The 14,288-nt window shown below is 43.1% G+C and overlaps 3 protein-coding genes across 4 annotated transcripts; 1 reads left to right on the top strand and 2 right to left on the bottom strand.

Moving 5' to 3' along the window:
- Positions 1 to 1,122: 1,122 nt before the first annotated feature.
- Positions 1,123 to 3,955, bottom strand: LOC134102456 (uncharacterized). The gene is made up of 2 exons (XM_062556553.1): positions 3,566 to 3,955; positions 1,123 to 3,146 (listed from the first exon to the last, which is right to left on the bottom strand). The coding sequence occupies exons 1-2, from the start codon at positions 3,637 to 3,639 to the stop codon at positions 2,006 to 2,008; spliced, it is 1,215 nt and encodes a 404-aa protein (XP_062412537.1). The 5' UTR covers positions 3,640 to 3,955; the 3' UTR covers positions 1,123 to 2,005.
- A 112-nt stretch (positions 3,956 to 4,067) lies between these two features.
- On the top strand, positions 4,068 to 10,214 carry nit2 (nitrilase family, member 2). The gene is made up of 10 exons (XM_062556359.1): positions 4,068 to 4,226; positions 7,506 to 7,624; positions 7,729 to 7,849; positions 8,040 to 8,128; positions 8,246 to 8,339; positions 8,439 to 8,513; positions 8,818 to 8,896; positions 8,990 to 9,088; positions 9,374 to 9,429; positions 9,740 to 10,214. The coding sequence occupies exons 1-10, from the start codon at positions 4,199 to 4,201 to the stop codon at positions 9,832 to 9,834; spliced, it is 855 nt and encodes a 284-aa protein (XP_062412343.1). The 5' UTR covers positions 4,068 to 4,198; the 3' UTR covers positions 9,835 to 10,214.
- On the bottom strand, positions 9,400 to 13,502 carry LOC134102290 (ICOS ligand-like). Of its 2 annotated transcripts, XM_062556358.1 has the most exons (6): positions 13,242 to 13,502; positions 12,898 to 13,043; positions 12,442 to 12,783; positions 11,844 to 12,128; positions 11,353 to 11,517; positions 9,400 to 11,059 (listed from the first exon to the last, which is right to left on the bottom strand). In XM_062556358.1, exons 2-6 carry the CDS (start codon positions 12,956 to 12,958, stop codon positions 10,983 to 10,985), a joined length of 930 nt encoding a protein of 309 aa, XP_062412342.1. In that variant the 5' UTR covers positions 12,959 to 13,043; positions 13,242 to 13,502; the 3' UTR covers positions 9,400 to 10,982. The 2 variants fall into 2 exon arrangements, with proteins under 2 accessions (XP_062412342.1, XP_062412341.1); XM_062556357.1 differs by lacking the exon at positions 13,242 to 13,502 and having other exon boundaries at positions 12,898 to 13,185.
- Positions 13,503 to 14,288: the final 786 nt, after the last annotated feature.

Raw genomic sequence — 14,288 nt, 5'->3', positions numbered from 1 at the left:
TATGGAGTTGAGGCCCAGAAGAGGGAATACCGGTAATTAAAACACATTTTAAATAGATCTTAAGAATGTTAAGTTAAAGATATTAGCAGAGCCCTTAGACATTCTCTGATACTAGTCATGAATGAATTGTCAGAGCCATGAAATTTGAAAATATTATTTAGAACTGGAGAGTGTGATTAAAGGGTAACTGCACCCTAAAATATGTTTTTTGAGCTGTTGATTGATGGAAAATACTCATAAGTGGTGAACTATACTATTATCAGGGTTAATATTGACAAAAATCTTGTTTCTCGACAAAAGTAACATTTCGTATGATTTTGTATTGGAGATATTGCTCTCCGCGCCTTCTACAGGTTGAAACATGCCATGGCATGTTGGTCCAAAATATTGAATGGCTCTTCAATGAGTAGATCTGGGAAATCTGGTGGTGATTTTTGACATTGCCTTCAAGTTCGAGCAGCAGGTCAGTGAACCAGTGAACCTCTGAGTAGCGGTCTGCCTGCTGTCCTGCTACTGCAAGACTTGTCTGTAGTGTTTTCCAACCACTGTTCCACACAGTAGTGTGCCCTCAGAGGTCATCAGGTGTGCCGTGAGAAATTGTCCAATTTCACTTGGCATGTCAGGGTGGCACGGTACGAAACAATTAAATTGAACAAACTCACGTAGACAAGGTAGATTGGCGCACGTGTGGGCCATCTGTTCAGAATGAGGCAATACTCATGTCACCGGTCAACCTTAGGTTTAAGAAAATAGAACGACTGTTTTTTTTTGTTTGTTTGTTTTTAATCAAATTTTGATAAGCCAACTGATTGCTTCAGGTGTCCATTTGTTTGGATCAAACCGCAGCCTATTTCAGTATGTTCATTTTTTAAAGGGCAATGTAGCCTATATTGCCACTGTATACAAGAGTACGTTTTTAAGTTTGCTGAATGATTCTGGATTCAGCAAAATGGAATCCTGTTTAATTCCATGACGGTTTGCATGTATGGACACCTGACCTTTTAACCCTCAGTTCATTCCAAATGCAACCCTCCTAATCCCTATAATGAACAGAGAGTGAGTGAAACACACACGCACACGCACACACACATGCACACACACAAGCATGCTCGTACACAGACATTTGTTTCACAGAGTTTATTGTAAAAGAAAATCACTACCTGTTGCAAAGAGAGGGAAATGTTTTGTGCAGCTGACTGGTACAGTGGGCTAGTGTAAGACTGTTACTCTCTGATTACTCCATGATTTTCTCTGTTTGTCTTATTGCCAGGTGATGGGAGATGTATTCTGCAGAACAAGGAGGACACCATTTTCACCAGCAAATGAATGTGGTTGCATTCTACAGTGGAGTCAAACATGTAGTTGTGCAACTGAGAGAGCTCTGATCAGAGAAGGTGGCAAGAACTTTGTTTACAATGGCAGATGTTGTGCCAGGTCCCCTTAGAGGCTGACCATCGGTGATTTTAAGAAGTTGTTGGAAATGTAACTCCGTGTTTCGGCATACTGTAACAGTATCCAATGATGGCTTGCAGAGGCCACCTCTGTCCTTTAGAGCAACGATGCCAATGAGGGATTGAGCTGCCAGGTTCGCCTTCATTTTTTGTTTCTACCACTGCATGTGTGCCATCTTAATTTTGTTTCCTAATCGGAGGCCCTCCTTTTCTTGCAACCGCTTAAGCTCCTCAAGGTATTGCGATTTGATTTGCCCCCCAATTTGGGTTTTGAATATCACCCCAAGCATTTCTGATAAGTTTCAACATAAGATGGGCATCCAGAAGCACTTTCACTTTTTGTGAAGGGTCAACAGGGTGAGGGGAGAAAATGGCTGCATGTTTGGGACTGCTAGTTTGGCTCCAAGTTCCCTGAACATGCAAAAGGTGACACCACCTGAACACCAACAGAATGTAGCTGGCAACGACACTCCCTCTCCCTCATCATATCAGCCCTTTCTTCTCCAGTCATGCCACTGATTAAGAAGTAGCCAAAAGGGGTCTTCCATGATTCATTAACAGACAAACTCTGTTTGTTTCCTGATTGACATTTCGTCCATCATTAAAGCACATATGGTGTCTTTACCCTGTCTGTTATTGTCTTCTGCATGGCACTGAAGCGCCCTGAAGGAAGCCTTGGTAATACCAGGATCAGCTTCCACAGAGTTGTGCGAGTCGCGGATTGTTTGTGGATGTGGCAAGACGAGGTTGAAGGACTGACAGACGTATTCGTAAGCTTTAGCAGAGTAGAAATGCAGGGCATTTGCAAACGTTCTTAACTCGTTGGATATTCTGTGAGATTTTTTGTTCCTACTCACTCTAAACAGAACTTCCCATGGCACCCCAGAAATGGAGCCCTCAAGCACCTCTGCACACTCAGAGGAGATCAGGGATTTCTGTTTGAGCTCCAAGATGACCGCGGACAGAGAAGTGACTTTACGTTTTAGCCTGTTTATTGTTTCACCCTGCAACTTGATCCGTTTGCGGCACTGTTGAAGTTTTCTTTGCGCTGCATCCAGCTTACGTTTGAGTGTTCTGGGCGAGTCGGCTACCATGTATGAGTGATCCGCTGATCCAGATGATATGCCACTGTGGAGATAGCAGTGGTCATGTTCAACACGGTCACTGCTCGGCTGCTCCAATCCCTGTTCCTCCGCTGTATTGTCATCTATCTCTGGCAAGTCCTCTACCTTAATTACCTTAATTTGTAAATGGGCTAGCTCTTCCCATGCATTTTCAGTATTGCAATGATCCCAACCACCCTGCATTTCAGAGCCATCATTTTGAGAGAGGGCACCTACAGCGACATCGGAGGGAGCAGGTACTACGGTATGGCTGTGATGTACTGGATCTGGGACAGCTTGCGTTCTACAGTAAGTATGATCTGCTAGATCAGTCTGACATCCCTGATCATGCGTTTTCACTTGACGTCTCTTTTTCCTTCCTTTCGTCTTTTTCTTTCGCAGGCTTTCTGAGGGGGAGGAGATGGAGGGCACAGCTGTGTCCTTCAGATGCACTCGGCCATCAGGGGTAGTGTAAAAGCAGTCCTCCTCAAAGTGGATGGAGCACAACCTCGAGCCAGCTTTAGGTGTCCAGTCAGGCCGTCCAATCCTTTGTAGCCAGAGCTGAAGCCTGTCGTTTTGTTTTAAAGGAAATCTGTGTGTGTGTGTGTGTGTGTGTGTGTGTGTGTGTGTGTGTGTGTGTGTGTGTGTGTGTGTGTGTGAGAGAGAGAGAGAGAGAGAGAGAGAAAGTGAGGAGGGGGGGAAATCATGAAATGAGCCACCAATTCACTTATATTTTCGCTCATTAATACTTTTTAACTGATTCACTTGTGTTGTTTTATCATCCAATTATATTTTTTAACGAAATAATTGCTTGTTTTGTGTGTTTTTTCCATCACATTATGTGATGTTCATGTCTAAATCCATTGCACAACAGTAGCCCACAATTTAGATTAGCCTATGTGTAACGTTATGCATGTTATTGGTTTAGTTAATCGGGTAGGCCTATAGCCTATGCAGTGATAATGTAGGCCTAGCTGATTTAAACTATTCAATTAAATAAGCAGATCTTACCGATGCAGGCGCACACCCTTACACCCTTCAAGTGTACTGAGGCTAGTGCAGTTTCTTGCAGCGCAAGAGGGCATTCTCAATGTTTCTACTTCAGTTGTCACCAGAGGAGTTACAAAGTTACAGAGTCACTTGGAACAATGTTTCACAGAGAACTTGACCAGGTACCCGCTGTTGCCACTTTGCGGCGTAAAAAGCAGCGCAGTTTCACACATTTCACGGCGTCGCCTCTAATCACGCCACATTGACGACGGGTTTATCGTAAAACGTGCAAGAATTAGACGTAATAGTGGCATTTTTGCCTTTCCAAACAAATGATCCGTGCGGCGCCATACTTGAAAATGGCGTATGCTAACATGCCAAAGCTAATCTGCGCGGTCTGGTCAGATCAGATCATAGGATCAGATCCAACTCCGATCTGCGCAGTATTGACGGTCGTGAAGTTACTCCGATTGGGGGAAGAATCATTTTCCGGTGTAAATTTCACAATGTTATTTCAACATAAGAGTTTCCCTGAATTGCTCGATAGTTAGACGCATGCCTAAAAACCGTACGAAACTTTGAACATGAAATGCTTGTAATAACAATCAGTTCGCCTTTCGAGCAATAGAACGAGCCAGCTGGGCAGTTGGGTTCATGGCTGGAATAACGAAAGCAATGTCGAGTAAGTGAAATGAAAACACTGCTGGGGATGACGTTCACAGCAAACGAATATGTGTGGCAGAACGTATCTCTGCAATAGAGCAAACAAATGAACAACATGAGTAAAACTGTCTTTGCAAAAACGTGTAGGCTAATCATTTCGACATATTTCAATATCTGTCATTCGTACACGCCATTCAAGGATAATCGCATTGTATTTCGAAAGTTCTGCATTCTCCGTCTCAGCTGTCAGTCATTAGGGCCCGAGCACCGAGGTGCGGCCACTGAAAGTGGCTGCACCGTAGGTGCAAGGCCCTATTGTTTCTGCTCAGATTATTATTATTATTATTCTTTTTCCGTCTTACCTGTTTTTTTTTTTTCACCAACTTGGCATGCTCTAAAACTCTTGTAATTTGGCAGCCATTTGTAGAATTGCAATCGAAACTCAGAGACAGAGCTTTGGCCTAGGGCGTGGCTCAGGGACTCTATAGCGCCACCTATCACGCTGTCTGTTGTGGTTGACACATGCATTCACGAAAATGGCCCAGATTTGGTGGGCATGTGTGTTGTATTAATCTAAACAATTTTTACATTTACACTCTATAGCAAATATTCGAAGAATTTGAGTTATGGTTATGATTATGAATTTTGCACATCATGTATTTTGAAACACTTCTCCTAGACGGTTTATCGAAATCATGTCATATAAGCACTAAAATGATCTTGAGGGGTTGCCCGAGAGGAATTGCGACCAGATTTTTGAATTTCAAAAGTATATCGAAATGGCGAAGGTTTGAACCTAGGTGTCTTATAAAAGGAACAAAAAGTTGGTGTTATAGGCAGAAAACAGTGACTAATTTGGATGAAATTTGATGGAGTATTAGTTAGTGTGTTTGTAGTGACAGTCATATACAAAGTTTTGAATTTGGTGTTGTTTGTGATTTTTAAAAGCGCATTAATGATTGTGGTGGACACAGTTTTAGCTAAAATATTTTGAAGCGAGTTGATGAATAATGATAATCATATCAACCTATGCTGCAATTTCGACGTAAACCACATTAACAGAAAGTGAGTTATTTAGGTTTTCATATGACTATGGTCTCTCCTATCCGCTCCTTGCTGCCCGCGCGTGTTACACACAGAACTACCTAGCCGCTCCCTCACTGTGGCTCACCCACTCTCCCCCTCCTTGTTTCTTTCCTTCCCCCCACAGTTATTCACACTTTCCCCTCTCTCCCAGCTGGATGTCTCTCTCTCCTCCCCCGCTCTCCACACAGAGACACAGACACAGACACAGACACACACACACACACACACACACACACACACACACACACACACACAGAGTCAAGAATGACAGTGTGATGCAAAGTAAAAGGTAAAAAAAAGATCATGTGTATAAAGATTTTATTCAGGTTAAGTCATTTTTGTGATTGAATTGGGGACTGACTGAGTAAGACCCAAGTTCTAATCCTCATAAAAATTTGTCTTTGCCTTGTGTGTTGCCACCTCTAGTCTGAGACAGAGCCCTGGCCTAGCGTGTGGCTTAGGGACTCCTGGTCACTCACTCACTCACTCACTCACTCACTCACTCACTCACTCACTCACTCACTCACTCACACACTCACACACACACACACACAATATTATTATTCTCTCTTCGTCTTAGCCCGTTTGGCCGTTTCACCAACTTGGCATGCTCCAAAACTCTTGTAATTTGGCAGGCATATGTAGAATTGCATTTGATACTGAGAGACAGAGCCCTGGCCTAGGGTGTGGCTCAGGGGGTCTATAGCACCACCTATCGCGCTGTCTGTTGTGGTTGACATGTGCATGCATGAAAATGAACCAAATTTGGTAGGCAGATGTGTTGTATAAATCTAAACAACTTTTACATTTACACTACATAGTGAATCTTAAACAAATTTGAGTTATGATTATGATTATGATTTTTGCACATCATGTATTTTGAAACACTTATCCTAGACGGTTTATCGAAATCATGTCATATGAGCAGTAAAAGGATCTTGAGGGTTTGCCCGAGAGGAATTGTGAACAGATTTTTGAATTTTCGAAGCATATCGAAATGGCGAAGGTTTGAATTATGGCGTCTTATTACGAAACAGGAAGTTGGTGTTATAAGCAGAAAATAGGTTATAAATTGGATGTAATTTGGCAGCTACATGTGGAATTGCTTCTGCTAGTCAGGGACAGAGCTCTGGCTTAAGGTGTGGCTTCGGGACTCTATAGCGCCACCTAGTAGCACGTTATCTGTTGTGGTTGACACAAACATTCACGAAAATGAACCAAATTTGGTGGATTTATGTGTTTTTGCTATCGCTAGTCAGAGACAGAGCTCTGGCCTAAGGTGTGGCTTAGGGACTCTATAGCGCCACCTAGTAGCACGTTATCTGTTGTGGTTGACACAAACATTCACGAAAATGAACCAAATTTGGTGGACTTATGTGTTATTGCTATCACTAGTCAGAGACAGAGCTCTGGCCTAAGGTGTGGCTTCGGGACTCTATAGCGCCACCTAGTAGCACGTTATCTGTTGTGGTTGACACAAACATTCACGAAAATGAACCAAATTTGGTGGATTTATGTGTTTTTGCTATCGCTAGTCAGAGACAGAGCTCTGGCCTAGGGTGTGGCTTAGGGACTCTATAGCGCCACCTAGTAGTACGTTATCTGTTGTGGTTGACACAAACATTCATGAAAATGAACCAAATTTGGTGGACTTACTGTATGTGTTATTGCTATCGCTAGTCAGAGACAGAGCTTTGGCCTAGGGTGTGGCTTAGGGACTCTATAGCGCCACCTAGTGCGTTGTCTGTTGTGGTTGAAACATACATTCACGAAAATGAACCAAATTTGGTGGACACATGTGTTATTGCGATCGCTATTGAGGGTGTGGCTTAGGGACTCTATAGCGCCACCTAGCGTGTTAGCCCTTTTGGGTTGACATTTACATTCACAAAAATGAATCAAATTTCATGAGCTTGTGTGTTATTACTGCCGCTAGTGAAAAACAGCTCTGGCCTAGGGTGTGGCTTAGGGACTCTATAGCGCCACCTAGCGCGTTGTCTGTTGTGGTTGACACATACATTCAAGAAAATTGACCAAATTTGGTGGCCATGTGTGTTGCTCATGCACATGCCCACCAACACGCCTCATGTTGCTTTGTTAGATTCCGAAATGTCACAGGTCTCCGCACCGCAGGTGCTCGGGCCCGCCATCGCCGCTTGCGGCTATATTTTTGTTTTGATTTTGTGTGTGCACGTATGTTTGCACTTTGCAGAGTTTCGTTTAGCGGTTGTGCAGCTCCATGTGTCAAAGGTGAAGGCAGACAACCTGAGTAGGGCAAAGAGGCTGATCCAAGAAGCTTCTGGTCAGGGAGCAAAGGTGGTGGTTTTACCTGTAAGTGTCACGATTGATCATTTCAGTTGTATTCTGTATTGATATTACATTTGAATTGAATGCCATTTAAATGAAGTTTGGTCTCATTCTAGTTTTATCCATAGGAGTGTTTTAACTCTCCGTATGGGACCGGTTTCTTCCCGGAGTATGCTGAGAAGATCCCAGGAGAATCCACACAGGTTCTGTCAGAAGCAGCCAAGGAGAATAAGGTTTTCCTTGTTGGAGGTAGAAAATCAGACATGGTGGTGGGCAATAGATATCCTATACATTCTCATGGTGGCATCATGTTATGTAGGCTACACTGTGTGTGTGTGTGTGTGTGTGTGTGTGTGTGTGTGTGTGTGTGTGTGTGTGTGTGTGTGTGTGTGTGTGTGTGTGTGTGCGTGTGTGTGTGTCTGTGTGTGTGTTTCTTAAGGGTCAATTCCTGAGGAGGATCAGGGTAAACTGTACAACACTTGCTCGGTTTTCGGTCCTGATGGAAATCTGCTGGTGAAACACAGAAAGGTGCTGTCTCCAGTATGCTGAATACTTTTGTGGTCAGTGGATACTGACAAGTGCACTTTAAGGCAGTAGGCCTATTGCACAACCTACAATTCTTTTCTGCTTTAATTGATCCTGCAGATTCATCTTTTCGACATTGACGTTCCAGGGAAGATCCGTTTCCAGGAGTCTGAGACCCTTAGCCCTGGCAGTAATCTGACTATGTTTGACACACGTGAGCCTCTTGAAATACCTTTTATATTTGAATCAACTATGAAGTCTAGTGAAATGAACATGATGGGGTTTTTTTTCTAATTTGTGTAACTGTCTCCAGCTTTCTGTAAGGTTGGAGTTGGGATCTGCTATGACATGCGCTTTGCAGAGCTTGCTCAGATCTACGCTAAAAAAGGTCAGTGGAATTCTCACTAGATTATGACACTGATCATGCTGATTAGGATTATAAGTAGTGAGAATTTCAGCATTTATTCATTCATGCTTTGACCACTTAGTTTATATTTTATGTATGACTTAACCTATGTTGTCTGTGTGTTATGTTGCCAGAGTGGCAAATATGAATTTCCAGTGCATGTCAATTTAGTGGAAAATATTAAGTTTTATCTATCTATCTATCTTTGATTGTGGTTAGGATCATCAGCAAGCAAGATTTTATTTCCTCTCCCTGGATGTTTCAATGACATTACTCTTTGTATCAGGTTGTCAGCTGTTGGTATACCCTGGAGCTTTTAACATGACCACGGGGCCAGCCCATTGGGAATTGTTGCAGAGAGGGAGGTCAGTCCTTCAATCATTCCCAGCAACATTAATAAGTGACTGATTTATTTTGCGGCGAACATCTTCATCTTTTTTGTACTCTTGCGTTAACAGGGCCGTGGATAACCAGGTGTATGTGGCCACGGCCTCCCCGGCCAGAGACGAGAGCGCCTCATATGTCGCCTGGGGACACAGCACTGTCGTCAGTCCCTGGTCAGCAATTATTGATGCAGTGGTGGTTGTGTGTCATGGTTATACTGAAGTGCTGCTGGTTTCACATGTAGAAATGTTTGTTAACGTCAGACCACATTTGCCGCATGTGTAATCGCTCTAGCATGTTTTTGGTGCAGTAGCATCATGCGCCTCACTTGCCTGTACAACCCAATCAAATATTTACACCATGGATATCTCAAGAGTGTGTGTGTGTGTGTGTATAAAAGACAAATGCTGCTATCAGCAGTGTTTGCTGGAGTGTAACTGTATGTTTTCCCTCTACAGGGGAGAAGTGATTACAAAGGCTGGGGCCAAAGAAGAAGTTGTTTATGCTGATATTGGTGAGCTGCTTCTAATATCTTTTAGAGACCCACATTGATCACAGAGTTAATTACAGATGCAAAACTCAAACCACCTTAATGTAATGAAAATTGAAACCAGGAATCATAAATAAAACAGCTAAAAGCAATAATAAACATGGTGATAAAAATACAGTTGTATACTGTATATATATTATAGCGGCGTGATGTGTGTATTTATATTTATATGGTGTAAAGGGTTCATGAGTAAAACATTGCATGCCCTGCATGTAGAACTTGTTGGTTTGTTAGTGCGTCTCACATTTTCTTGGTCTGTGTCTGTCCTGATCAGATCTCCAGTATCTGGCTGATATCCGTCAGCAGATTCCCATCACAGTGCAGAAACGGACTGATTTGTACAGCGTAAACACTGTCCAAGATGGCTGAAGAATCCTACACCAACAATCACTATCCAAGACCATATGGAGTTACTGTTAATGTGCACTTTCAAAGGCTGATGCGACTGTTGTAATTGATAGTTTACAACTCAGTCCATTTCAGGCATTATACTTGAATTAATAATATGAAATGAGTGATAGTGCCTTTAATGATGAGTACATGATGTACTTTGTTTTAATTGAAACCACATGTAGCAGTGTAATGTCTAACAGGAGGTATGCAAGAGTTTGTGCTAATCACTGCTGGTAGACATCACTGGGTATTGTTTAATAAAACTATGCTTTGATGATGGCAAAGAAGAGCTTAAGAACGCCAAGAACCATGAATCTGCAGACCTAAAAGTTAAATAATAAATGATTTTCACCTTCTTTGCTTGAATGAACATTTTTTACCCTTAAAAACCTGACCAATGTTTATGAAATGTGGTAAAGCGTGAATGAACTCATAACTTACTAGCTGTTTCCACATCACCATACAGCAAACCTGTGATCCACTATGGTTAACCAGGGCTGTTGTTATCTTGGTAGTGTCCATTTAGGGAGGAATGCCACATGTTTATGGAAAGGAGGTATTTGGTGAAATTGTGGCAGCTTGCCTATACTTCTGTTTGAGCCTGTTAAACACCAACGCAAAGATTGTGTCAAAGACTCCAACCTGGTTCCTAGACTCAGACCACTTACATCACCTAAGTCCTTGTAATGTCTCTATCTTTGCCTGTCAGTCCAGCCAAACTCCATTCCTTCTCTGCCTCTCCTTCTGGTAACCCTCTGAGGATAGCTTGTAGGCAGCAAATTCAGTCTTTCATCAGTGCCATCTAGAGGTCATTCAGTGATTCGCTCGAATCAGGGGTCCTCAATCCTGCTGTAGGTGCAGATACTACTACATACTATATTGGAAGCATATAGCTATTCTTCGTCCAAGCACACCTGAGATAAGCCGCTGTCATTGTGATGCTGCTGACAGAGTGAATCAGGTGTGTCGGTGCCTCTGACAAGATCAGTCAGATATGCAAAATAGGGAAAGATGAGAGACATGCCGGCATGGTCTGGGGTCTACTGCTCCTCTTTTGACATTCTCCAGCCATCTTAAGATGGATATCTGGTATCTTGGCACAAAAGATGAGTCCAGGTTTGTCCTCAGACATGAGTGTCTGTCAGAGAGTCCAGATGCTCCATGTCCACAGTGATATCTGTGTCTTCAGTGTCGGAGTCATCTGGAAGACACACATTCATCATATTATACACTAATGATGGCCTGCAAATGTCACTACGAAGCAGCCCAACCTATGTACATGAGGTTCTAATAGGAAAAATACATGTAAAACAGGTTGTGCTCAGATGCCCGAGCCATACTTTTATGTAACATGGCTCCGTGAAGTCGCATGGAAATGTATGGAAATTATCATTGCGGTGTACAGTATGTAAATCAACAGTCACGTACGCCATTAGAATTGTGAAAGCATTTATATGTTAACTGAGAGCTGGTAGAATTGGTTGTGAGCCATACCATCGTGTAGACCATGTGGCCTCTGTCTCTCGCGGTCCCACTTGACCTGGAAGAGTACGCCCACAGCCACCAGGAGGCCCACGATGATGATCACCACTGTGCTGAAGACCCACATGGCCTCAGACGCCCGCGCCACCACTGGACTAGCCTGCTCCTCCTCGGGCCCTGAAAGCGAATCCAAATCATGTCAATCTGAATTGAATGTAAATCAGAATCAAATGCGCGTCTGAATGAAACGTATGAAACAGGAAGGGCTTTACACATGAGTATGTTCTTTCATTGATCCGAGTGTGCACAGACATGCGGTCAGAGACCACTGGAACTATGAAATGCAACGGCACAGAGAAACAGACTACCGTGTACATGTGTTCTGCCTATGTATATTTCCAGACTGACAAGGGAGCTATTTTGCTCCATGATTACATTTTCATAAAGGCCTCTAAACAAAGGTCAAATGCTTTGCATGTCATCTAACAAGTCAGTATACTCACAATTAATGGTGCTAAAGGTCTCATTAAGTATGCGATTCTCAACAGTGCATGTCACAGGGAGGTGTGCAGCGATGCTAACAGTCAGGACGCTGGTGATGTTGTAGAGCTCAGAGTCTTGGAGAGGCTGCGCATATGTCCTCACTGAACCCGCAGGAGGCTGGTCTGTGGAGTTGATGAACCAGTGGAGGGCGGGTTGGGGATAGCCACCTCGGCTGTGGCACACAAACTGGGTTTGGCGCTCCACGTCTGCCTCTCCCCGCTGGATGGATGGGAAACTGAAATGAGCTGTAGAAAACATCATTTCAACATCCACTTGTAAATATACAAAAATGTATTTTTCTTTCTATCTTTTCGTTGTCTGCTTTACAAGAAATAGGACAAGAAGTCATTTGGAATACTGTTTTGAAAAGTGTTTTCAATACTAAATTGGTTGTTGTGTGTTCATCAGCTTATAGGTCTCAAGTTATTTTGAGCTCTTGCTTGTTTTAACATTGTACTTCAGAGTAGTCAGTACTTCATCGTTACATTTTACATTTATCATTGTATGTATGGCTAAAAATAAACAAAAAAAAGTAAAGATAAATCTCATTGGACTTACCTCCTACTTTGAGACATACTGTACAGAGCACTGAGCTTGTCTCTTCGCCATCGAATGAGATGTGGAGACTGTAGGTTTTTGCATCCATGGGAACAAGGTCCGTCAGTGTCATGGAGAAGTCACCCGTCTGAGGGCACAGGGAGGACATTCGGACCCTACTGGACTCCACCGATGATACGTTGACCAGCTCTGCCTCTCCCTGCGTCCACATGCCTCTGAGCATTTCCTCTGTCTCGCTCCTCCATCGAGCTGAGATGTTGGCTCTGAGAAGGCTCTGAGTTCCATTATAAACGCACGGCAAGATGGCAGACTCCCCAATCACTCCAACAGAGCATTCGTCCTCTATAACAAAGTAGATTTGGGATTTCAGGATACATATAGCAATACTTTAGTCAAACATGCATAATGATTTCACAATGTAACTTTATATTGTTTTGTATTGTACTTAAATCATACCTTGAGATGAGCTTTGCTTGACAAGTCCCAGTAGTAGTACTACAAACCACCTTGGTGCCATTGCCGGGAAGTTGTAGTTGAGTTACACATGAAGGTGACTGTGAAAATCCACTAGGGAACAACAGGATATCCAGAATAAATCCAACCTATGGAAAGAGACCAATAATAGGTTGTTCCTCAGCAGTGTCTGACACATTGCCCGTTGTGTGAAATGGTCTTCTTCCTGAGAAGCGTCTATAAACTGGTTACTGTTGTCTGACGCGTGGAGAGAATGCTGCTGCCGGTGACAGCCAATGCCGAAGGAATCTAAAAGTAAGGAGGACCTCTGTTGAGGCTTGTCTTACCTTTTACTCCGCCCCTGATCTCTGATCTGTTGCACTCGCCCCCTTGTTTCAAGGATGACAGGTTAGTCTGACTTGCATAGAATCCTCCATTTCTTAATCACCCCAATTACAAAATGAGTAACTATGAGCAACTTTCCAACTTTACGCGTTCCACAGCCTGACTGCCCTTTGTTCTGTGTAAAACGTTCCTCTCCTATCACATTTGACTGTCAAATACTGTCAGTCATTCTTTTCCCGGATACCTGGTACCAGTGCAATTCAATTTACCTTCTGTGTTAGTAGTTGGTGCAAGGGTGTGGCTGTGGCCTCCTTATGCTCTCAGGGCTGGAACAGGTCTTAAGAGTCCTCCCACCTGAAGGCTTTGTCATCCCTGTCTAATTTGTTTAGGTGCCAGAGCCAAAACACAACCAAACAAGGCGGTGACCTTAATATTTCCCTACCATTGTTTATCATACGCCAGCATACACAAAGAGACTGTCAAAACAAAAGCATCAATTTCTGTCTGCCACAGCATTTCTGATATGTTGGATGTGTTGTAACCGGAACCTGCACACCCGCCTGATACTTAATTTTGTTGAAAAAACAAGTTAACCTATGTTCTACTCCAGTTTAATGTTGCACATGAGAATGGCTATCATTTCAGTGTTTCCCCATAAACCTCCTCCACCAGATAACGTCTGTTGTTACTGTTCCTTTAACATGCCCTTGCCAAAGAAAAAGGTGACCTCATTTCAGCTTCTACATCACTGTGTTTCTACACTATCTGCAACTATATCTATCTGCCAGCATGAAGACGGCTCAAGCAGATGGGCCTCCTGCCCCAAGCCTAGACCCCTTGCAGTCTTCAGCTTCAATGAACATGGTCATACCTCATTACATCCCTATCCCTTTATGCTGTCTCCCTTTATGGTGTTGTCATAGGAGACAATTCCCATTCATATAGGTTCCTCTTGGCTTGTAGAAGTCCAGGGGATAAAGTGAAATCAGACTGATCATATTTTGTGAGGAATATGGTGGATGGAAGGCTATTGAAAGGAAAATAATAAG

This window comes from Sardina pilchardus, chromosome 15 (genome assembly GCF_963854185.1).
Source record: "Sardina pilchardus chromosome 15, fSarPil1.1, whole genome shotgun sequence".
Lineage (NCBI taxonomy): Eukaryota > Metazoa > Chordata > Actinopteri > Clupeiformes > Clupeidae > Sardina > Sardina pilchardus.
This window is presented reverse-complemented; position numbering and strand designations above follow the sequence as displayed.

Excerpts from the sequence above, each read along its gene's own strand:
- nit2 (XM_062556359.1), top strand. The coding sequence starts at position 4,199 with ATGGCTGGAATAACGAAAGCAATGTCGA. Across the intron at positions 8,514-8,817 it reads TCAGATCTACGCTAAAAAAG|GTTGTCAGCTGTTGGTATAC; the intron begins GTCAGTGGAATT and ends TCTTTGTATCAG. Across the intron at positions 9,089-9,373 it reads AGCACTGTCGTCAGTCCCTG|GGGAGAAGTGATTACAAAGG; the intron begins GTCAGCAATTAT and ends TTCCCTCTACAG.
- LOC134102456 (XM_062556553.1), bottom strand. The coding sequence starts at position 3,639 with ATGCCCTCTTGCGCTGCAAGAAACTGCACTAGCCTCAGTACACTTGAA. Across the intron at positions 3,147-3,565 it reads AAGGGTGTGCGCCTGCATCG|ATTTCCTTTAAAACAAAACG; the intron begins GTAAGATCTGCT and ends ACACACACACAG.
- LOC134102290 (XM_062556358.1), bottom strand. The coding sequence starts at position 12,958 with ATGGCACCAAGGTGGTTTGTAGTACTACTACTGGGACTTGTCAAGCAA. Across the intron at positions 12,784-12,897 it reads CAAGCAAAGCTCATCTCAAG|AGGACGAATGCTCTGTTGGA; the intron begins GTATGATTTAAG and ends ACTTTGTTATAG. Across the intron at positions 11,518-11,843 it reads GACCTTTAGCACCATTAATT|GGCCCGAGGAGGAGCAGGCT; the intron begins GTGAGTATACTG and ends ATTCGCTTTCAG.